Here is a 23,710-nt window from a genome sequence, read left to right on the forward strand (position 1 = left end):
CCCCCCCGTCCCCAATCCTTCGTTTTTTTTTTTTTTTTTTTTTGTCCTTTAAAAGTTGATGATACTTGTAAATGTTCGTCATAGTGTAGTGTGGTCTTTTCCTTTTAGGTAGTAGAACACGCCACTTTGCCGTGTACTTGTCCTTACAACAATCACATCGGTTCCATCACTCCGAGCGTTTAGGTGGGGTCACAATGAGCCAAGATGGCTGACGTTGAGGAACCGCTGTCAGACGAGGAGAAGGTTTGATTCTTGTAAACTTCTTTCATTCACGGTTCCAATTGCTCTAGTTTGCTCACAGGTAAAATACACGCACCGCTAGGGGACTCGATGACGCCGTGCAATGAAAAAAAATATTGTATTTCCCAAGATAGCTTTCGCTTACCATTTAGCCAGTGCTGGTAAGGCATCTCCAGCTAGCGGGATTTGTTTCAGCTCGATAATTGTGTGATACACGCTTTAATTGTTGCGTACAGTGCATTGGAATTAAAAGCACAGTTACTACTAAGTTAACGTATCCGTTTCCGTTAGTTCTTGTAATTCACCCAGATGGATGTCAGCCAATGGGAAGATTTGCTTGTGTCAGAGGGGTACAGTTGCAGCTGAAATATTTGGGACCCTCACATGACTTGAAGTGCCCATTTCAGGTCGTTTAGTTTCGATTGAGCCTAGTGGACAACCCCTGGAATCAAAGCTGCAACGATGAAGACACACGCTTATTTGTGATTGTTTTTTGTAATGCCGTCGTCAAAGTAGCAGGTGGTATCTTGAATCCACGAGCAGACACGCGATAATGTGACTGCACACACTAAGTCACATTGGCATTAGCGTGCACTTATGTTTTTTTCTGGATTACAGTTCATTTTAATGTTCATACTGCGCATCTATTTTTGATTTGATTTTAAAGGTTCGCATTGCAGCCAACTTTGTGACCCGTGCCCCACCAGGAGAGTTCAATGAGGTCTTCAATGGTAAGACCTCTCAGCATTAAGGATTTGGAGTACCGGTGTTTGGATACATTTACAACCGAGTATGTTGTATCTGAATAGTCTAATATGATAACTAAGTCAAAAACTTAGACGGGGGTAGAACTAGATTTTTTTTACTTCCCTATTGTTGTTTGAACATGTAAACTGTGTCTCAACTCAACTGTATTTATAGAGCACTTTCAAACAGCCATGCTGCACACAAAGTGCTGTACATGCAGGAACTAACATATACAACAGTAAAGCAACAAATCAGTAACAAAGACAGTAGAGAGCACCAAACAGTATAACTAAGATCATAATTTGGGTCATGCTGAGTCAAATGCCAAAGAATACATATCGAATAATATAATTGTATATTTTTCTTAAATTTTGTGTATATGTTCAAATAAAGCACCAACTCAATCAAGACAGTTATTTTGCACAGAACTTGCAATTAATTTAGTCAAGTTAACAGTTTGGTCAAAAATCTGTGAAGTAAATTGTTCATATTTAATCTGCCATATGAATACATTTTTAGATTTAGTAGTCACATTCACTTAATTCATCAGAATATAGCAGAATTTTTAAAAATTACCTTTAATGAACCATGTTTGGATTGTGCGCTTGGAATAGAGGTGCAGCTAGTCAGAATAAAATAAACCAGTTTGTACTTTTACGACACGTATGTTTAACATAGTTGTATCCAAAGCATTTGGAGGGAGCCACTTTGGATTTGGCCATCTACATTTCCAACTATAAGGGTGAGGTGAAAAGGCCAACGTGTATTTTTGTCTTTACAGATGTGCGCCTTCTTCTTGACAATGATACCCTCCTCAGGGAGGGAGCATCGCAGTAAGTACCATTTATTATGGAACAAGATATTTCTAATAACATGACAACTCAAGTCGAGTAAAGTACAATTTTATTGTCAAATGTGCACAGCACAGATGAAATTTCGTCTACAGATGACATTTCAAATCTTAACTGTATGATTTCATCGATCCCATGTGTCCAGCTCCTTTGCCCAGTACAATATGGATCAGTTCACACCTGCCAGACTTGATGGCTTTGAAGACCCGGTATGCATCTCCATAACCTTTCCTTCATTCCAGAAACACTGTTTTACCATTTTATTTTATTTTTTTGTTACCTTCCTGGGTTTTATTTACAGGTTCTGATTACAGAACATGGTGACCTGGGTCAGGGGCGCTTCCTGGACCCTCGCAACAATTTATCTTTCCGCTTTGACCACCTACGGAAAGAAGTGAGTGACGTGCAACCATATGAAGGAGACACATCTCTGAAATCCTGGAGGGATTCCTGTGACAATGCCCTTAGTGCCTATGTCAAAGAGCACTACCCTACTGGAGTCTGCACAGTGAGTTGCACCTAAATGCTGCAAAATAATACAACGGTACCTTGTCTTACAAGTGACCCAATTTAAAAGTATTAGGAGTCACTTTGGGGTGTGAGAGGGCAGCACAGAACGTAGCACAGTTCACGTCACAAGAACCAGCATTATGTCATATAGTGAACTATTCTTAAAAAAAAAAAAAAAGGCTTTAAGCTGGTTAATGTCACTCCAAATTGACATTTACTGTCAAACTAAACATTAAACAAGGAAACTTGCAGCATTTTATATTCAAAACAAAAACATGAATGCCCTAGGAAGCGCCCATAGCTTCATGCTAGCAAGCAAAGCAAAAGAATAATACACTGGCTATTAGCCTCTGCATTGCGGTGTTATAACCAGTCTTTATCTTACTACCTCCTGGTGGCCAATGCATGCACAACAAATGGGGGGCACAATGTGGCGCAGGATTGGAGTAATGGGTTTTCCACTCATTTCAATGGAGAAAGATGATTTCAAATACAAGTGCTCCGAGTAAGAAGTGTGGTCATGGAACAAATTAAACTTGTAAGTCAAAGCCCACTGTCGTAGTGTGCAAACTACATTTGACCCATTTTCTCGCCTTGTATATTTGTGTGTCACAGGTATATGGGAAAAATGTTGATGGCCAGCAAACGATCATAGCCTGCATTGAGGGACATCAGTTTCAACCCAAAAACTTTTGGTACTGTACCCTCTTAAATTTAAAAACTATCCAATTTAGTTTTTTTTTTTTTATAAATACAATCAGTGAAATAGACTATAAATGATGTTGCCACTAACTAAAGTGATGGATCTGATTGCCAAACAGGAATGGCCGCTGTAGGTCAGAGTGGAAACTTACCATTGGCCAGTCGACTGCACAGGTAGTAGGAGTGCTGAAGATACAGGTCAGTTGACCTCGGGAGTACTTTTTTGTTGGAGTGACAAATTGGGTAAAGGTCAATGGAAAAATCAAGACTAACCCTGTTCCTCCTGTATATAGGTGCACTACTATGAAGATGGTAATGTGCAATTGGTTAGTCATAAAGAGGTAGAACAATCAATATCAGTGACTGTAAGTAAACCATTACTCTTGCTCTTCAGAATGGTGACTCTCTGTTGTGTGCTTCGTTATGTGTTGGTTAAATATTGCATCTGGAATGGCTTCATTGTGTTTCAGAGTGAAACTCAGACAGCTAAGGAATTTGTCGACATTATCGAACATGCTGAAAATGACTACCAGGTAAACTGCTCCTCTTATGATATCTCGAGTAGCAGTTGGTTTAATGTGACTCATGAGGTTAAAATGTAATATGTACACTAGTAATAATGCACTTTGCTCCTCTTTCATCACCAGACTGCAATCAGTGAGAACTACCAGGCCATGTCTGATACAACCTTTAAAGCTCTACGTCGCCAGCTGCCCGTCACACGCACCAAGATCGACTGGAATAAAATTCTGAGTTACAAAATTGGCAAGGAGATGCAGAATGCCTAGTGGGAGGTCAGGGAATGGCCAGGGAGATTCCTAGCTCCACTGGTCCTACCTAGTCATCCCCATGGACTTAAACCAAAGTAAAACCATATCAGTTTGGGGAAAGGAATCAATGGAAACAACTCATCAAAACAGATTGCAGATGAATACAAGCGTGTCTGATTGGAGGATGGGGGGGAACTGTACCTAGGGAGAACGTCATAGTTTAAAGTAAGCTGTTGTGACTGTGTGGTGTATGGTAATTGTTGCGACAGGGTGTAGCGCTACGCTCTTGATATCTGCAAAACATTTATCTAAGAAAGAGTTTGGTCAATTGTGTAAGAATAGCGTATTGATAAAGACTTGCGGTATACACAAAAACAAGATGTGAGAAAAACAGAACATCGTTTTGGAGCAAGAAATTTGGGAATGGGTTGTGAGGTGATTGACATTGTTTTCAGAATTATACATGATGTAGGGACGAAGAAGAGCAAGAAGAAAACTATTGATACCCCAGAGGTGAAAATTTCAATGCTCATTAAATTGATAGTATTGGCAATTGGAAGTAGCTTACGCTACCTTTGCATTTAGCTCTTCTCTTGTAATGTAAACCTCCATGTACTGTATGTCTGTCAAGTCAAGGGAACATTTTAAGTTGTCCTCCATGTTTTGACTGAAATAAGACAAATGTGCCTGCTTCTTGAAGCTGGGATTTGTTCTCGCATTGGAAGCATCATGTCCACTGCTGTCCTTTACATTTACAAAAACAAAACACGAATAACCATTTCGCAAAATCTCTTTCCTATGGTAAAGACCTCCATTCTCCCACCCACAAATGCACATTTCTACTTTAATATGCTGCTTTCTTTTGGAGTCATGAAATGTTCTACTGCAATAAATTATGTGTTGGTCAATGCCAAGGGCGCATAAATCAGTCGCCATGCAAAGCAAGATGTTGACTTCTGTAGGGCCACATCAAACTGTAACTACATACCAATACTTCAAAGTGGAAATTTTTGGATGGATGCTATGTTAAGCCCTCAGACTGTTACCAACTCTGTGTGCTGATCAGTTATGTGTTGCCTGTACTGCCCCATTCTGTTGTCTGAATTAAAGGACAGAATAACAGCTGGATTGCTGTTATTGCACCCATGCAAGAGTCGTATGCTTGTCATGCTTAGTGTGTAAAAACTAAAGAGAACTACATTGTACACAGTGAGCACCAAATTGTAGTTTATTGATATTTTTCAGTATGATTGGTTAAAATCTTCAATTATGTAACCGGAGGAATTGGTCTGATTCCTAATTCATCATTTGTGATCATCTTGAGTTGTGTGAGGGTGATCATGAACCTCTCTCAGCCCACGCAGATCTTGCACACTTCTTGTTTGGAAAGGTAAATCAAGTCAATGTTGCAAATATACATATTAAAAGAGAACAAATCTACAAAATAACAAAACCATAAACTTGACATACAAATGGCTGCAATAGTTGCAGGAATCAACATGACGCATCTGTTTTCTATTTGGTTCGTGTTAGTCTCCCGAACAAACTTTTCCCAGGACTGCACAGTAGTCTCAGTATACTGCACAGTCATTTACTAGACTGCTTTTGATTTACAGTGTATTATTCTTTGAAACAACCTTTAAATAAGTTTTTTTTATGGATTGGTGGCAACAACTTGCATTCTAAGAACCACTTGTTCGATGTTTGTCCCGTCTACAACTAAAACTGTTTTTCTTCAAGCATTTTTCACTCATTGTGTCTTGTTTGCGACAGTGTTGGCTTTTTCAGCATTCGGGGATAGTGCCGTGACAGTTCTTAAGTTAATCAATCTCCAGTTTCTTCAGGTTCAACGCATCCCAAGTGTATATGCACTGCTTTCCGCATGACTCTTGTGCGGTGACGGCAATCAAATACAACACATCAGAGAGGGCGAGCGGTCTACCCGGGTACCTTCTCATCAGTCACAGAGCTTACTTATAGTTTACAGCTGCAGTGAGGTAGTGGACTGCTAATGATGTGAGCAGGGGGTCATTCCAGTAGTGATTATCACTTGTGATAACTTTCGACTCCTCTAGATGGCACTCTTGGTTTAAAGATGCAGTGGAAATATAATATATTTCCTTTGCAATAGCCTTTATCTTTATTGCAATAGCCTTTATCTTTAAACTAAAAGCACCATCTGGAGGAGTAAAAAAAATATCACAGGTGCTTCATGAAGCTTCATTTTCCCATCACTACCCTCCAGGTAGAATGTGTTGCTGGCAGTAGTCATCTATGGTCTTCCTTTATCATCTGTAGAATTTATGCCAATTTATAGCCAGTGCCACTGCCATCCATTCTTGTCTAAACATGCCAATGCTAGCTTGCTTAAATTCTTTTGACTTTATGCATCTGCCTGTCTGTGCAGTCCTCCAAAGAGGCAGCTGTGCAAAATGTTGATGGATTTTACATGACTCAGGTAGTGTGGCAAGTAGAAATTGTGTGTATTTTGTCAGTATGATGCAGGCATTAACTAATAGAAGATAAAACCAGGTCAGGTTCTGTAGCTCCTTCTTGTCCGCTGCTGCAGTTCTCTGTAAATTCAGGGAACAGGCTGGTTCGGGCAGAATGACTTGGGGAGCCAGGAGTCGGACTCATCCCTGGCTTCTTGGGAGGGATTGGGGGAGGGTGAGTCCTCTCTGATCGAGGGGTTAGAGGGGAACGGATACCTGGAGATTGCGGCCCAGAAGGTGACCTCCCCCCGGGAGGCGATGCAGCTACATTCCGGTAGTCTGTACCAAATGGAGAGCTGCTCATTGGTACCATCTTGACACCAGCCTGCTGGCTGGTGAATCGGGACAGCACCTGTGTGACCGTGTTGCGGGCCAGCTGCTTGGCTGCACTGTGCTCTGGTGGGGGAGGGTTGGAGGCGGTGGTGGGTGAGAGGTCCCTGGGGGAAAGAGGGCCACCGTGCTGTTGCTGCTCCAGCTCCGCCTGGGTTTGAAACTTGTGTCTGGCAGCTTGGAACCGTTGATTGACTCCAGCCTGGTAGGAGGACTGATGGAAACCAGGGCTGTTGAAATGTTTGACCAAAACTGGTGAGGAAATGGGAGAAGAGGAGAGGGAAGAGGAGGCGGTACTGGATGGAGAGTAAGGTACAGTCTGAGGATGTAGAGGAGAATGTAAGCTTGCTCCTGCCTCGTTTTCAGGCACCACTGTGTTTTCTGTTCCTCTCACGTCCTGAGTTATCTCTGTCTCTTTGAGATTATGATGGCCGTTGACCTTCAACACAGAGACTGTTTTTCCAGGGACAATTACTTTTCCATCAGGTTCGGTCTGAACGGAGGTGGACATGGCTATTATCTTAGAGGGTGACTCTTTTACCGCTGTCACTACCTCCGTTGTCCCCTGTTTGGACTCAGTGCTTTCAGCCAATCGCTTTTTCAGCTGTTCAAGTTGTCTCCTCAGGTCCTTACTCCTTTCCTCTTCCTGCATAAGCCTGGTTTTCAGTTGCTCATGCTCATTGGTAAAATCAGCAAGTTTCCTCTTAGACTGATCCTCAAGTTCGGCAGCCCTTCTCTTTTCCTCATTGAGCAGCCCCTGTAGCTTTTCCACCACTCTCGTCTCCTCTTGGAGCAAAGTACGGAGCTCTAAGACCTTCTGCGACTCTTCCTCTGCTTGGCTCCTGGCTTTCTGGAGCTCCAGGCTGAGAGTGGATGAGAGCTGCTGCTGCTGGCTCAGCGACTCCTCTGCCTGGCTCATGGCCTGATCCTGTTCTCTCTCCAGTCGCTGCACTGTTGCACGCTCAATTTCAAGCTGGAGAGATCAGAGCATTGGTGAGTAAAACAAGGTAGCATATGGCCACAAGGAGACAGAATAACTCTGCTTTGTTGAATCGTAGCATCAGCTAGTATGACGCAGAAGTCCACACACAATGAGCAGACACAGTCAAAACCCAGACACCCTTCTATACAGAGCCAGACCTGTTATTATATCATTTTAACTAATGCTTGTAGTTTAACCCTTTCATGCCCCCTGAAACCTGATAACATGATAAACTGTCCAGTGTAGTAACCGCTGTCGCTGAAATGGTTAACATGCACAGCTTCTATGGGATTTACATTTTTTAAAGACATGGATTTCTATCAGATTTTGTGGTCATTCGGTTATGCAAATCTATATCTCTTGAATTCGGCTTTGGTAGACTTTCAACAGTGTTTCCTTTTTTCTTTTTTTGCAACAAATTGATTGATTGCAAACATGTTATTTATGTTAGTGCAAACTGAAAAATCAGATTTATGATCAATGACCCAGACCTGTGGGAATATTTTGTCGTAAAGTACTGTACACCATAAAACATACAGATACTGTACTTGGGAAACAAAATTTTTTCGAACAAAGCTAATGGTCTGTAGTACCTCGTTTTTTTTTTTTGTTTTTTTTTTTAAATCACTGTGTTTATGAATAATTAAAGGCTTGTTAGCTTGCTTCAACAGTTTGCTGGGGATATAAAATGGACTATTTCTACTAAAACAGGAAAGGCTGAGGAAAACTGTTGGACGCCGTCTTACGTAAGGCCCTAATGTAGAGTCTGACTGCGCTCAAGCATGTGTGCTCGAGCCGACCAGACATGTAGATCCATTAGCTCCAGTTTCCTGAGGCTTGAAACTCCAGGCAGGACAACTAAACAATGGCCTCTTCCTCATCTGTTTCCTCTCCAACAGCCACGTGCGTGCGCATAATGGTGCCTGTGTATGCTCTTGATCTTTAAAAGCCCTGCTCACCACACGGAGTTAGACAATGGAGCCCCACTGATGCTTTCCTGCGACCTCCCTGCTTTTTACAGTAAATCACAGCTTTCAGTATGAAAGAGAAAAAGACAAGCAAAAAAGGAGTGGGAAAGAAGAAAAAAATAAAAGCAACATGAGCTCTCCTAGGTCAAGTATCAACAAGTTGAATACTTGGGCACCTTTAACACAAGCACATCCATCACTTCAGTATTATGTGGGTCAGCACCTGTTGCAACAGTTCATCTCTTTCTGTTTGCAGTATCAAGGAGAAATTGTCACTCTGTGCAGATTCATGGGCATGCCGCAGTTTTTCTTCCGCTAGATCAGCGATCATCTGTCAAATATAGAAACATGAGACCAACGAATCAAAGGACACGTTTGCCCACTTCACCACAGACTAAGAATAAAGAAAATGACAAAAACGGATTCAAAGTTTTGACTCGTCAAGAATTTTCAGAATTTTAGAATTATTATTATTATTATTATTAATACTACTATTATTATTGTTTTGCATTGATTTACTTACAAATTTAATATGACTTACCCTGCTCGCAAGTGCTAATAATCTATCAATTCTTCCTCGGGTCGGGTGTGCTGAAGCCTATTGCAGCTGACTTTGGGTAAGAGGCAAGGTCCACCTTGCACTGGTCGCCAGCCAATCACCAGGCACATATAAACTAATGACCATTCACACCTACAGACAATATGGTCTTCTAATAACCATGGAAGCAAGTTTTTAGAATGTGGGAGGAAGCCTGAGTTGCCGAAGTAGAGCCACGCAAGCACAGCGAGAGGACAACCGCCAACCTCAGAACTGTGAGATAGATGTGCTGATTCAAATTATCAGATCATCAGCAAGCTCTGCGGAAGTCTGACATTGAACCTGTTCATTTGAATCAGGTGTGTTGCAACAGGGAGACTTGGAAAACATGCAGGGCAGCGGCCCTCCAGGGCCTGAGTTTGACACCCCTGTGCTAACCACTCGTCCACTATGCCGCAGTGATTATAATAACATATTAGCTTTCTGTGATGTTTGATGTTCATGTACATTGAATGGTTGTCTATTTATGGCCTGTGAGTGACTGCCGACCATTCTAGGGTGTACACTGCCTTTCGTCCAAAGTCAGCTGGAATAGACTCCAGCTCACCCACAACCTCAACAAGGATGAGTGCTACAAAAAATGGATAGAAAAGTCTCATTAACCTGCAAAGCTCTGCAAGAAGTCATCTAAGATTCATATCCCTCCAACCCTGGGTGTGAGGGAGTTATTCCAGTGTCTAAAACATGGAGCTCAAATTCATATTTACACACACAATCAGGCTATTGTACGAGCCTCATTGTGACACTTCCTGGTGTTCTCGTATCATCGCCACACGCAAATTGAAGTGCAGCTGGGTGAGCGTTTTACCTGAAAAAAAAATGTGTGGACTAATTACCCTTCTGTGTCTGCTCTCAGTTGCTGCCAACTGTCTCATCATCCTTTCCTGCATCCTCTTGCAATGGGCCATGACCAGTTTCAGTACAGCCAGAGGATTGGGGCCCACTCCTTGCCCCTGCAGGCTTGCATCAGTCTGGGTTAGTGTGTTTTGGTTCTCTGCTGCTTTGCTGTCCCGTTGCAAGGCCAGAAATGGATCGCTGAGGTCATACTGGCCATAACGCTCTTGGATGAAAGCATCTTTGTGTTGAGCCTAAAGGACACAGACAAATGATTCTTACAATGTTTCATAACTCACATTGATACACTGACAGTGAGAGTACTCGCTGTAGGTCAGTCAGCCACTTCCCATACTTCAGGACTTCTGTAAGGATGAGTGTCATTCAACTCAAAATGAATGATGGGAAAATGAAGCTTCAATTTGCTTCATGAGCCAGTTGTAGTTTTTTTTTTACTTCTCTAGGAGGCACTCTCTGTTCAACATTGGGCGGAAAGTACACTGACGTTTTTCTTGACCCTCTTTATTTTAACCAACAGTGTCATCTAGATGAGTAAAAAACATACAAGAACTGGTTCATAAAGCAAATTTGAAGCTTAATTTTCCCATCACCAATAAAAAAACAAAACAAGACCTATCAATCAGGTCAAATCGAATTCAAACTGCGATTTCATAGCTCTGCTTTATTTACGTACGTCTCGACCGATGTGGTTTTGTGGTTGTGTTCAGCGCGGATCATTTTGCACCCCTTCCACTATGTAGGGCAACCACATGGAATTGTCTTCTTTTTTGCTTGATTATTCATAATTGTGCTATCCTAGAAGTGTTTTGATTAGTGCTCCAGTCAATCGGCCAACTTCCAAAGGAAAAAAAAATTGCAGACTGCACCCAACGACAGACGAGTCTGTGCAGTATGGTGCCCCCTTTCCTGAACACATCACATGTTACAAACCAAACCAGTAACAGAATCACAATGTTACAAATATGTTAACATTTTCTGTATAGTCTATTTGAGATGATGTCCTCATTATTACAGTATCGTCAAGGTTTTATCTTATATGTTCTTTTATTATGTACTCTTGTTATTTTATATTAAATGCTCTGTGAAGCACTTTGTTACAGTTGCAGCTGTTGTGAAAGCGCTACATAAATAAACATGTATTGAATTGTTCTTTACAGTAAAGGGATGGAAATTTGAATAAAATATGTTTTCCCCTTTTTGTGGAAACCATATGTAATGTTTATCAGCCTTTTTTTTTTTTGAACAAATGTACTATTTTTTTTCTCCCTAATGCATTTCAATGCATGTCAATTATACACAGATGTTTGCTATGTGCAGGCCGACCTGGTCCCTATTCAACTGTGTGTGTGTGTGTGTGTGTGTGTGTGTGTGTGTGTGTGTGTGTGTGTGTGTGTAGGAAATCAATGCAGAGACGTTATTGTAAGTTTGAGCACAAGCAGATGGTCTATCCCCACAACCAAAACACAAAGGGGTGAGATTATACACCCGTTCCAAAAGCAGATGTTAATTCCTCCCCAGAGACACAGAGGTGAATGACCAGGCCATGAAATCAAATGGATGTTAAGATTGTCAATATATTTTAGAGTCAACACATACCATACCCTGCAAGAGTCAAGGTTGTCAAAGAGAAGCAGATGACCAAAAAAATGAAGTGTCACTTTGTACTAGGTCATGAGGAAATATTTGAACTCTTGAGCAGATACAACCAAGCATTCAAACATGACTTGAGGCTCTCCTGAAAGGATCCCATCATCCTCCTTCCCATTTACAAATGCAACAAATTCTTCTGTCAAATATCATCACTTCTAAGAAATGTCGCACTCTGGCAGGTTTTTTCTTCCCCTTGATCAAAGACTTCTACAACGTAAACACACACTCGTACATACTCGGGGCAACCTTAAAGACGCTCACTGTCCCTGGCTGAACAAAGAATCTGACCCACAGAGAAGAGATTAGAAAACATGCACAAAGACACTGTCTGAATGTCTTCAGTGCCAGCCTTTGTCTCCGTGTCTGACCTACTAGGCTTCATTGTGAGACTGGGTGCAGAACGTCTGTCTTTTTCCTTCTTGTGCGTGCATGTGTGCATGAATGTGTCCGCGCGCGCGCGCGTATGCGTGCGTGCAGTCCATAATATGTTTACCTGTGAGCAAGTTGTTCTGTTCTGAACTGAGTAAAACTGGGGTGGTTATTTTTCTAGTGCCCTGGGATGCGAAGATCATACTGAGCATGTGTGTGGTGCAAGATAGTTGTAATTATAATAACAAGGCGTGCTTTCTTGGATGAGAATTTTGCAAGACTCACTACTCTACAAGCCATTGACAACAAATGTCTTCACATCCAAAATAGGTAAAGGAACGAATCGAACAATAATTAAAGGGCTTTGCATTTTTCTTGCCGGTATGTAAACACCCCTCTACTTATTCCTGGGATAATTTTGGGACTGGAATAGGCATGCTACCATCCTTAGGCTGTCTTTTCATCACCTTGGATCACATCCGGCATCTAATGTGACACGTGACTGATAACCTGACCTACACCTGCAGGGATCTGTTGTCAGTCAAGGTTCACTATTGCCTGAAGTCACAATCACAGCCTTGTGCGAGATGAGAGGGAGCCACGGAGTCTTGTTTCCTCAGTGGGACCGTGCAGAGAGAGTCAAACAATGAAGCCTGCTCCTGGTGTGGTCACTATAGCAAAGAATATTATGATGGCGCATTTCTCCTGTTACGCATGCACAGTCAAGCCTTTCATTTTGCTCCTGAACAATACTGTGAAAGGCATTAACTAATAAATGAGGTTGAATGGATCCCAGTGCACCTGTGTGTGCCACTGAGTGCATCTGGGTTTGCCTTGTTTGCCCACTATCTGTCGACTGAGAATGACCTGACAGTGCCCAAAAGCTCAGGTAGCAAACGTCAGAGCTCATCTGTTTTCTGGGTTTGGTCATAGGATGTTCAAAAGACTCACGCTGTGTCTTTTGTATCAGAGTGCTGTCTGATGGTCTAGCACAGGGATGCCCAATCAGTCTATTGCGATCGACCAGCAGACTGGTGACTGGTCCCAAGTCGATCGCGAGGAGTGTAGAGGGAAATGGAAAAAAAACAAGACACGCGTGCCTGTGTGTGTGTGTGTGTGTGTGTGTGTGTGTGTGTGTGTGTGTGTGTGTGTGTGTGTGTGTGTGTGTGTACGCGCGCACGCGCGCGATTAATATTATGTCATGTTCAGATGCTTAGGGTGCAGTATCAGTTTCACTTTCACAAAAAAATATATAAAAAAATCAAATCAAATCAAAAAGCAGGTCACCTTTAACCTGCGGTGGCGCATGACCTGCATCATCGGCACTTGTTATCCGTCAGCAGTCTGCAAATGCAGCTTGCGATCAGTGCTGTTGTGATATTTCTTTTATTATTATTATTATTATTATTCTTATTATTTTATTTATTTTTTTAATCATCATTCAAAGTTTATTGCGTGTACAATTCACTGATGGCACTGCTAAAGAACGGGAATCTGGAGCACCAGGAGCAACATTTTACAACGGTGCACGTACGTACGATAGTTTCTGCACTTAATATGCTGCAAAAGTGCATCCCATGCCTCCGCGTCAGGTCTCTACTATGGTAGGCAGTGATTTTCTTTTCACAAAATCACAAACTCTTATATCTACTTACCGGTAATTTTTCTGTTTCGTTCATTTTAAATGCCGTTACGGCTGTTGTTCATCATGGCATGCACAAGTACGTGCGTGCATGTGTGCACATGCGGTAACAGGTTGAACGTGGGAGGTTAGTTGCTTGTAAAGTAGATCTTCGGTCAAAAAAGGTTGGGCGCCCCTGGTCTAGTAAAAGTCAAGCAAATGTGTTTTCCAGTAGGATGTCCATTTTTTGAGAAGATTTGGGCTCCTTTTACATTTTTGATGCCGCCACAGTCCACGGGCTGATTCTTCCTTGGTCTTTAAGAGACATTCAGCTTGGGCCAACCAGTTTCCTCAATTTGTTGATGACCAGATCAGGCTGTTGACGGCTGTCTCTAATCGTTTGGCTTTGCTCCCAGCAAATTTCAGGGAGGGCCACTGGATGATTTACTGCCATTTCCACCAGCTACATCCATCCTTGTAGCGCTAACTAGATTTATGTTAGCTTGCAAGCAAGAAGTGAGCCTAAAACCGTGTGTATGTGTCTGTGTGTGTGTTGGGGGTCAGGGGGGAGTTGTTGAACAATAACAAACTTAAGAAAATTGAAATAGGTTATGTGAGTAGTTGTAGCGGTAAATATTTCACATTGTCATTTGAAATCCTCACATAGAAAGCCAGAATGTCTTGACAGATGAGAACTGCCTTACTAAAGTGAACGTGAACACAGGTGAAGCAACTATCACACGTTCCAGTTGTAGTTTTTATCCAGAAACTGGAATATAGTAAAGAAGGAAAACTGAGGATGACGTCAACCTGCCGAACATAACCAGACCGGATTTAAGGACAGGGTCAACGTGACTACACCCCATTGTTTTGCGCCAAAAGAAATAAAACAAGAGACAGAAAGAGCTCACAACATCTTAAGTGAATGGTTTTTGGAGCAGAATTCTGTGCTTGAGGCTTTTGCTGTAGTGTACAGACGTCAGAGCAATAAAATACCTCACATTGCCTCAGGAGACGAACAATGAAACTGATACTTGGTCATGTTTACCTGATTTAGACATTAGTGGTTATCGATAAGGAGGGAGACAGACTTTGTTCATACAAGTCATTCTTACTTTCTGACAAGCAAACAGTACATCACTGGACTCAGGCCGAAACCTACTATGTATATTTTCACAAATCTATTCAAGTGGTCACTCCACGTGTGTGTGTGTGCGTGCGTGCGTGCGTGCGTGCGTGTGTACTGACCAAGTGGCAAAAATGTCTTCCTCAGTTTGACACTGCATTGTTTAAGGTTCATGAAACATGACATTTTTGGACTGATTTTTGAGGTACAAGGATTTGGGCAGAACACCAGTGAAACAAGAAAGGTCTGGTAAATTTGGTAAAGATTTTGCTTTTTTTAAGCTGAAAGGTATACAAAACATTAGGGATAGATGTTTTCTTCTCAAGCAGTTAAACGTGGTCTCACACACAGTGGTGCCTTGAGATAGAAGTAACTGGACAGACACTTTTTTTTTTTTTAGATTTCGGGATTGAAATACAGTACAAGCAAGAATCTGAAATAAAAGTGTGCTTTAGACAACCGCCGCTAGATGACAGTAACAAAATGTAAAATTCAAAAAGGAAGGACATGAAAAGGAAGGACAAAACATTAAATACAGTCATGTTTTGTGCTTTACTAAAGGATATGACAAAGAAAAACAACGTAGGAATATGGCTTCAGCATTCTAATCACAAAAATCTGAGGTCTTGAGAACCTTGAAACATTGTTAAATCCATTCTCTTAGGTCCTAAACAACTCATGATTGAATCTGGAAAAAAAACAACTCTTTTTTTCATGTTCGGTGTTGAGGATGGAGAATCTGTTTGGTAACGAGCACGGAACTAGAGCACTGCTCCCGCTTTCATTCTTTAAACTTGCATTCCTTTAAGGTAACAAGCCCTCTGTGCCATTCATGCCTGACGGACAGACAGATGATATTTGCTTCCCCATTAGATAAAGACAAGTCAAAAGATAGGCCACTCCCAGTGGAATATGACCTGTTTGCCGTGTCATGTTCTCAGGAATTTTCCCTCTAGTGCAACTGCTTATCCAAGTTTATCCAAGTCTTTTAAGGTGCAATGAATAAAGTAGGTAAACAATGAGAAGGGGCATGTGTTGTTTAAGGTGAAACAATCAGAAAATGTCCTATTGTCCAAAGATGCCTACACATTTGGAATTGTCATAACTTGAGCATCCCACAAATAATGACTGTTTTAGACTACAATATACAACCAAAGGTGGATCTGAATAAAACCACTGTTCAAATATGAAACGAAGACCAGTTCAAAGATTTTTTTTTTGTAGCACCCTTAACAATGCCAGAACAGCTGTCTTATATATGCTGGACAGGCCCCAGACGAAAGGGACAGAAGTCAGTGATTTTGGAGGTCTATGTACATCCGCCACAGAGTCAACACCCAACTGCTAAACAGCCCACCAGAGACCACTAGGGTGTGTGCATGCACGCTCGTGTGTGTGTGTGTGTGTGTGTGTGCGATAGGGCAGATGGACAAGGGTCATGGTGAATTACGAGAGCCGCCTTGGAATATTGCTGTAACATGATTGAGGTGGGGGAAGCTGAAAGGAAGCGCAGCAAAGCTTGAAATACAAAGAAAGGACGGACAATGAGGTGACAGTCCACTTGCCCACAATTGCTGGGAACTTGTTTTGAGTTTTATCTCGTAGCTTCCATGCATCCAATCTGGATTGCTGACATTTAAGACTCAAACAGCCAAGATTAAAATGCTTCAAGAAAATTGGTCTTGCTTTGTTTGTTGGTTATATCCCCGGTAACATCGGCGTGCTTTCAAGGCATTCAGCAGCATTTAATGGCTCCATCCAAGCATGGAGAGGTTGCTGCAATGTGGCCAGAGTATGAGAAGCAATCATGGGCCCGAGGCGAGCCCAGTGGGAGCACTCTCAAACACTGCGACCGTGCTGTCTGGCTTCAGCATGGATGAATGACCAACGCAAGGAGGACCAACCGAGCCGACGTGTGGGGAATAGCTCTCAAATATTCCTAATGTTTGCGCAAAAAAATTAAAACTGTGTTCTTATACGCACAGGCTGCTTCCATGCATTTGTATTTTTTTTTTCATTATTATTATTATTATTATTGTTTTAAAGACCTTTAAAGTCAGGGGCCACTATGGAGTTGTGTGTTCCTTGCAGGGCCATTATGACAGTGAAAACAAATTAATGTTTAATCTTCTCATCGCATTATTACTTGTACACAACAAATTGATGGATTACTTGTTTTGAAATCGGTCAAGCCAACTATTATAGTTTTGAGTTATTATTCAAGTGACTGTAAACAGGGTAACAAAATTATTGCAAAGCCTTAACGTTGTTTATTATACATGACAGGTTGACATTTTAGTACAGATTTCAGCAAGGATCATGCAAATTGACACAGATGATTTGCGGGCCACATAAAATGACGTGATCCGGCCCCCGGCTTTGAGTTTGATATCTGTGCTTTAGATGAATATGACTGGAAGGTGCTTTGGTGTCCGCATCAGAATCACTCAGTCATCATGAAAATATAACAGGATAATCAAACTTTGAGTTCTTACTATGAGTGGCCAAACATTTACACTGTCATGTGTAATCATGTGTATTCTATTTGCATATTCATGCTGAACATTTAGGAAAAAATGTCCACCCTACCCTGTAATTGTTCGCACTGTCGGCAAGCGCACACATTTTACTGTTTGCATGTGCATTGTCTGCTTTGCGTTTATGTATAAATAAAAGTTTGGGAGACTGACTAATGTGAATTTCTAACAGCATAACATAAGTTTATACAATGAATAAGTCCAATGGAAAATCTCAAATTTCTTGTCATTGAAATGAGGACGTCTCAAAGACAGCTTATGGTGATATTCTTGGTGATTTATGATGAAAACTTGTTCAAACAAGATCTGATTGGTTGATTGATAATAAGCCATCTGCGCAGACTTGATGCTGTGTTCATTTGTCAGAACTACAGTCCTCATGTAAAGGCCCATTTTCCGTGTCATAGCACATTATTTTCCCATTTTTTTCCCCCAAATTGAGAACAAATCACTCACTCCACTCCCTGAGCAAACAGCAAAACTTGTTGACATTGGTGGAACCAAAATCCCGCACCATTGTCTGTACTCATGCTGTTTCCTCAGTTTCCTGTTGGCACATCCCCTCTCGGTTAAGTGACATTCTTTTTGCTTTTTTGTATTGAATAAAATTTGCACACACACACACACACACACACACACACACACACACACACACACACACACACACACACACACACACACACACACACACACTAAACCGTTGATACTTCTAGGCTGCACAATAGACCAATGTAATATTCAAGCTTTTCAGCTTGTTGACACACTGTGGCAGTATATAGACCGAGGATGGGGAACTGGCGGCGCCTGCACTTTGAGTGGCCCTTTGATTAATTTCCCCCCCCTCCTCCCCATTTTAAACATTCATTATATGTTTCCTATGAAGAATAGGAGGAAAGTGTTCACTGGCAGAACTAGAGGAAGAGTCAGCTGTTGGTGATGGTTGTACTTACCCTAAAGGCATGAATGACCACCTCCTGGGCCTCCAGCTCTCCCTCCAAGATACTGAAGAGAGTCAGCAGCTCTGCTCTACTCAGAGCCTCCACATTCATCTTGCCCTCCTAAGAAAGAAGAAAGGCACACAGACTAAGAAACAAGCCACTAAACCATGTGAAACTGTTCTCCTTGAATCTGAATCTTCTTCATGGGCCAGGAATGTTGCATCACACAAGGAATGTGTCTCCGGTAGACGCAGCCACTCGAGTATTACAGTAGACAAGTCGATATAACAAAATATACTGTTATTGCTACATTTGTGTTAAAAAAAATGAAAAAAAATAAGCGCCCAACATATCAGTAGCTTTCAAGGAGGAGGTTTGCAACTATTCAATAAAAGCACTCACAGGGGCATTTTCCCATTCAACAGTCTTTCTGACTTCAAAACAAATAAGCAATTCAAAAACTTAATTAGCTGTTGCTCTAGCGCACGGATGCCAACCTCCGGTCCTTGAGGGGCGCTATCCTGCATGTTTTAGATGTTTCCATCCCCCAACACATCTGATTCAAATGATCAGGAATGTTATATTAAGAAATATAAAGGATAAATAAAAATATAAGATATATCGTGTCCAGTAAGTAGTGCTGTAATACTGAGACAACACATTTTCACAAGACATTCCACACAATTTTAGGCTTCTCAGATGGTTTGTTGGGCTATAAAATGGAAGTCACTGGCATAACTACGGAAGAGAGAGCAATTTTTTTTTTCACTCCTTCATCCAGCTCTCTTATATTATGATGATTATGAGTTTTATCCTTGTAATAAGGCAAGGATATGAATCTGTCTGATTATTTTCAGCTCCTAATCGCAAGACTGCATAATAAGGAATCGCATGTGTCTGTCTGCTCGGGTGAGAGCAAGCTGTCAGGTCAGGTCCAAAAAGCCCAACACACCTCAAATATGATCACACACACACACACACACACACACACACACACACACACACACACACACACAAAACATCTGATCTGGAAGAACTGTTCATGAGGTCTTTTCTGTCTTCCTATGTAGATATAGTAATACAAATATTATTGTGGTAATGTACTGGCTGTCGAGATTGGAGCTCATGCAATGCATCAGGCATTCTGGGAATTTAAGGGCACGTCGACTAGTCCAGTGTTAGTTTCACGAGACATAGTTAAGATCATTGTTGCCCTGTCATTAAAATATGCCTCTGATGTCATTTTTCTTCATGATTACAAGCCACACTTAAAACCGTTTCGTGCTTGCCACCACAACCTCTTGTACCTTTTTTCCCTAAGCAACACGCAAATAAGAGCCCGTCATTTTTTACACCTGGCATAAAAGAAAAAAAAAAGAAAAAAACTGCAATAAAAAGTCAGAGGCATCAAACTTTTTTTTCTTTTCCCAAGATGGCGCCCGAGTAGGCAGCCTTCAGCAAGTGCTCTTCAAGAGCCTTGCTTTTTTGTTCTTTTTTGTTATTTTTGTCTTTTGTTTTGTCACATGGTGTTTGTTGTTTCATCATGTGGACCTGATGTGAACTGTTTTCAGCGTTTTTTGGCCATGACATTTGTCAAAGGAGAAGAATCTGTGCTTGGTGGTTGCGCCTTCTCGGCAGCACGCCTGTACCAGCACTGATTTTGATTGGGAGGAATGTCGGCGCCATTGACTGTCGGTGCTGGACTGCCCCAGCCGGGGTGCTTGTGTTTTTTGCGCCTGTCATGGGCAGCATTTTTCACAGCCCCGTTTTGTTCAGTGGAGATGTCGGCGCTGTTGGACAGTCTGCGTTGGTGCCGCTGGATGGCTGCTGAAGTTGAGGATGAGGAGAGAGGAGCGTCAGCGCGGAGCGGAAATGTGTATTTGGAACTGAGAGTCGCCGCTTGGAATTGAAGCGGATTTACAAGGGACAGGAGAAGTGAACCAATCTCTTTTTTTCGTCAATGGTTGCGACAGCTTCTTGTTGACTTTGACACTTAGCTTGTAGTCGACATGTGCACATTTTGAGCATGACGTCTCTGATCCACTGGTGAAAGGACACTTTGATTCTCTCCTCTTTCATCTCAAACTGCTTTAAACAACAAATCGTATGAGGGAAAAGTGGTTAGGACTGCACGACTGTCCATGTTTTATGTTATGTGTTGTGTTTATTATTTTACTTTATGTTCACTGTTTTGTTAAGCGCTTTGTTACAGCTGCCGCTGTTGTGAAAGTGCCATATAAATCAGCATGTATTGTATTGTATTGTATTGTATAAACTATGGAAATGAAGAATGAAAATCATCATTATATGGAATTAGCCAAATTGGATTTTGTTCTAAGCCGTGGGCTTAGAACAACATCTTAGAACAAGCCTCTCTGTGTGGAGTTTGCATGTTCTCCTGCTGCATGGGTTGGTTTTCGGCACCGCAACTTCATCGTACACTCCAAAAACGTCCTGTGAATATTGATCGGAAACTTTAAATTTAGCATTGATTAACTAGAAATGGTTGTTAGTATGTTATCTGCAGCCAGGTACAGAAGATGGATGGATGGAATTTGTCCTCTCCATTGTTCATAACTCTGATTGTTTTCCCTCTATCACAAAGCTTTGGGATTAACACTGGGAGTTTCCCATTTACTTTTGAGCCTGTGATTTCCTTTGTAAAATGTGGTTTGGTTTTGCTTTGCTTATGTGTGGCCTCTTTGTTTTGTTTTTATAATTGGTGTACATATTTGTCCATCTAATTTTGATTCTGAATTCAGAAAATTTGAGAATCACATTGATGATACATTAAGACAAAAATAGGTCCAATTCTATTCAATATCATACATATCCCAGATCCCAGACCCCAGATACAGATATATCAGAAAGGAGCGTCAGCGCAGAGTGCCGATGGAGATGTGGAACTGGGAGTCGCGGCTTGGAGTTGAAGCGGATTACGTGGGACAGGAGATGTGAGCCAATCTCTTTTCGTCAATGTGCACTACAGCTTCATGTTTGCTTTCAAAACTTAGCTTGTAGCAGACGTGTGCACATTTTCAGCATGACGTGTCTGATCCACTCGTGAAAAGACACTTTGATCCTCTCCTCTTTCATCTATAACTGCTTCAAACAACAAAGTGTATGCAGGAAATGTGATTAAGATTGCACGACTGTCTGTGTCTTATGTGTTGTGTTATTTTGTTATTTTGATTTCAAGATGGCGCCGCGAGAGTGGCTGCCTTTCCAGCAGATCCTATATTTTGGTCTTCTACTTCTTCCTTTCATAACTTTGCTGCCATAAATTGGGAATTTCTCCATTGCGAGATGAATAAAGGTTTTCTTATCTTATCTTATCCTGTTTAAGGCATTAAAAGAGATCATTTAAACACTTCAGATTCTTATATTTTACTCATATCTCACCTGATTACGATGTCATTAATAGTGCAACAAAAATAATTCTGGATCTTGATTAAAAATAAATAAATAACTCGCAGTGATTGCAGCTGCTCACTCTCACATTTGATTTGACAGTGTTTCACAAAAATGTATGCTTCAAAGTGTCTCCTCACTGTCTACACAGTCTGTAAAGTGAGTGCACTGGAGTGTTGTCTGTCAAATTCCTTGGTTTATCCTGTGGCTCCACTGGCTGAAATGCCAAAAGTGTCATTATTTGCACCAAGATTTTTGAGCGTTTTTCTGTGAAGTAATGCTCAGATATTTACACCAAAGTAAAATATACTTGTTCCAGTCCCCTCACTGCAAACAGTGTTAACTAGTTGTTACTTTCTCACTGATTATTTGGGGAGGCAACAGTCAACGTGGACCAGTTTTGCCTTGTCACCTGATACTTGTAGCTCAACTCCAATGAAAAACCATTCCAACATTCCAGGGATGCCCACACCATGGGAGTCAACATTCACGAGTAAATATGAATCCCATTCTAAAGCTTGCAGGTATTCAAGAATCAGCCCTGTTAAATCCGCACAAGATGGTCTCAAAGTGTTCTTCTGTGCTTGTTGCATTTTATTCCATCATCCTGGCAGAGACCAGGGAAGACGAGGCGCGATCCTTTCCAGGGAGCGTTCAAAACAATAAATGATACGCTTGCTCGGGAACACCAGATAATTCGCTAGTACTTGGTAGACACTCGGAACGATAATTCTGTTTCATGGCAGCACCATTCACTTCAAGTGTGAAACACATCAGGAACATCAAATTAGAGTGAGCGATGATTTCAAGATCAATTCTGCATCGATATCTCATTGATGCTTACATCTAGTAGCTGGGGGGACTAGACATGATAACTCTGACTTCAGCGTTTATTGAGAGACCAGATCCAATACATAGTTGCACTCAACCATTAATCAACCATTAAAGAAATGGTCTCAGCGTTGATAGGTCACATTTGGGAAAATTCTTGTTCGAAAAACAAAATAGCTTAGTCATAAGAAACGGAAAGCATGAAGAAACAGCAATATGTTATCCATACCTTCATACACTCTCGTCTCCCACGCGTCAAATCCAGAAATGTATTGCTGTTGAAACGTTTGGCTCGGAACAGTCCGCTGTCAAAAGGCGCTCCTGCTCCCAAACCGAACACCAGACAGTCAACGATTCAACGCCCACAGCCAATAGCAGACGTGCTTTCTCATGATCTGGCCAATGGCGGCCACGTTCTTCATTAAGGGGGTGGGGATAAAGGCGTTCCCATTTGTTGGGATAAAGCTCTTTGTTTCGGTCCTGTGTAGTGTTTCTGGCTTCCACCCAATGTTTACATCCTTTTGATGGGTGGATAATTCCTCACATACAAAATATTCAAGATAGAATTACAAACGATACAATGATGCGGCACAGACTGTGGCAGCAATTATTCCTTGATTATCAACAGACACTAAATATAACTTTGTTTTTGTAGCTTTAATTCCAAGAATAAAACAAAACGTTGCGCACACCTGCTAAATCAGAGGCATCCACGTTTGGTCTTTTTTTTTTCTTTAGTTAGTTACGTCATTCATCATATTATCAGACTAATCTCTGGTGGTTTCGGGTGTTTGTTTTGTATTCCGTACTGCAGGTATACTTAATGATGTGATTTTTGGACATTGTACCTCACCTGAATCCAACTCAAACGATTTTGTAGGTGATAATAAGGCTTAATACTGATCAAAGATTTATGAATATTGACCCAGATCATCCGTGCGCTGTTCTTAAATGCTAGGACAGTCATTTTAAAAATGTAGTACGGGGGCTCCCTCTTGTGACATAAGAGAACGTGATTAAATGTTCAAACTGTGCTTATTACAAAAGTTGCATTTGTTTTGTTACATTTTTTAACATTAATATTTAACTTAATTGTAATTGTAATTGTAATTAATTGTAAATTTCCCCAGTGTGGGACAAATAAAGGATATCTTATCTTATCTTATCTAACTTATGTGCCAT

The 23,710-nt window shown here is 41.4% G+C and overlaps 2 protein-coding genes across 2 annotated transcripts; one reads left to right on the plus strand and one right to left on the minus strand.

The window, feature by feature from the left end:
• The first annotated feature begins 38 nt into the window (after positions 1-38).
• Positions 39-3,945, plus strand: capza1b (capping actin protein of muscle Z-line subunit alpha 1b). The gene is made up of 10 exons (XM_019891178.1): positions 39-243; positions 908-971; positions 1,769-1,820; positions 1,984-2,047; positions 2,140-2,346; positions 2,964-3,043; positions 3,170-3,248; positions 3,344-3,415; positions 3,521-3,583; positions 3,698-3,945. The coding sequence occupies exons 1-10, from the start codon at positions 205-207 to the stop codon at positions 3,836-3,838; spliced, it is 861 nt and encodes a 286-aa protein (XP_019746737.1). The 5' UTR covers positions 39-204; the 3' UTR covers positions 3,839-3,945.
• A 1,080-nt stretch (positions 3,946-5,025) lies between these two features.
• cttnbp2nlb (CTTNBP2 N-terminal like b) lies at positions 5,026-23,613 on the minus strand. Its single transcript, XM_019891175.1, has 5 exons — positions 22,758-23,613; positions 18,299-18,406; positions 10,027-10,278; positions 8,816-8,923; positions 5,026-7,615 (listed from the first exon to the last, which is right to left on the minus strand). Exons 1-5 carry the CDS (start codon positions 22,761-22,763, stop codon positions 6,329-6,331), a joined length of 1,761 nt encoding a protein of 586 aa, XP_019746734.1. The 5' UTR covers positions 22,764-23,613; the 3' UTR covers positions 5,026-6,328.
• Between the last annotated feature and the right edge of the window lie 97 nt (positions 23,614-23,710).

This window comes from Hippocampus comes, unplaced genomic scaffold, assembly GCF_001891065.2.
Source record: "Hippocampus comes isolate QL1 unplaced genomic scaffold, H_comes_QL1_v1.1 scaffold174, whole genome shotgun sequence".
Classification (NCBI taxonomy): domain Eukaryota; kingdom Metazoa; phylum Chordata; class Actinopteri; order Syngnathiformes; family Syngnathidae; genus Hippocampus; species Hippocampus comes.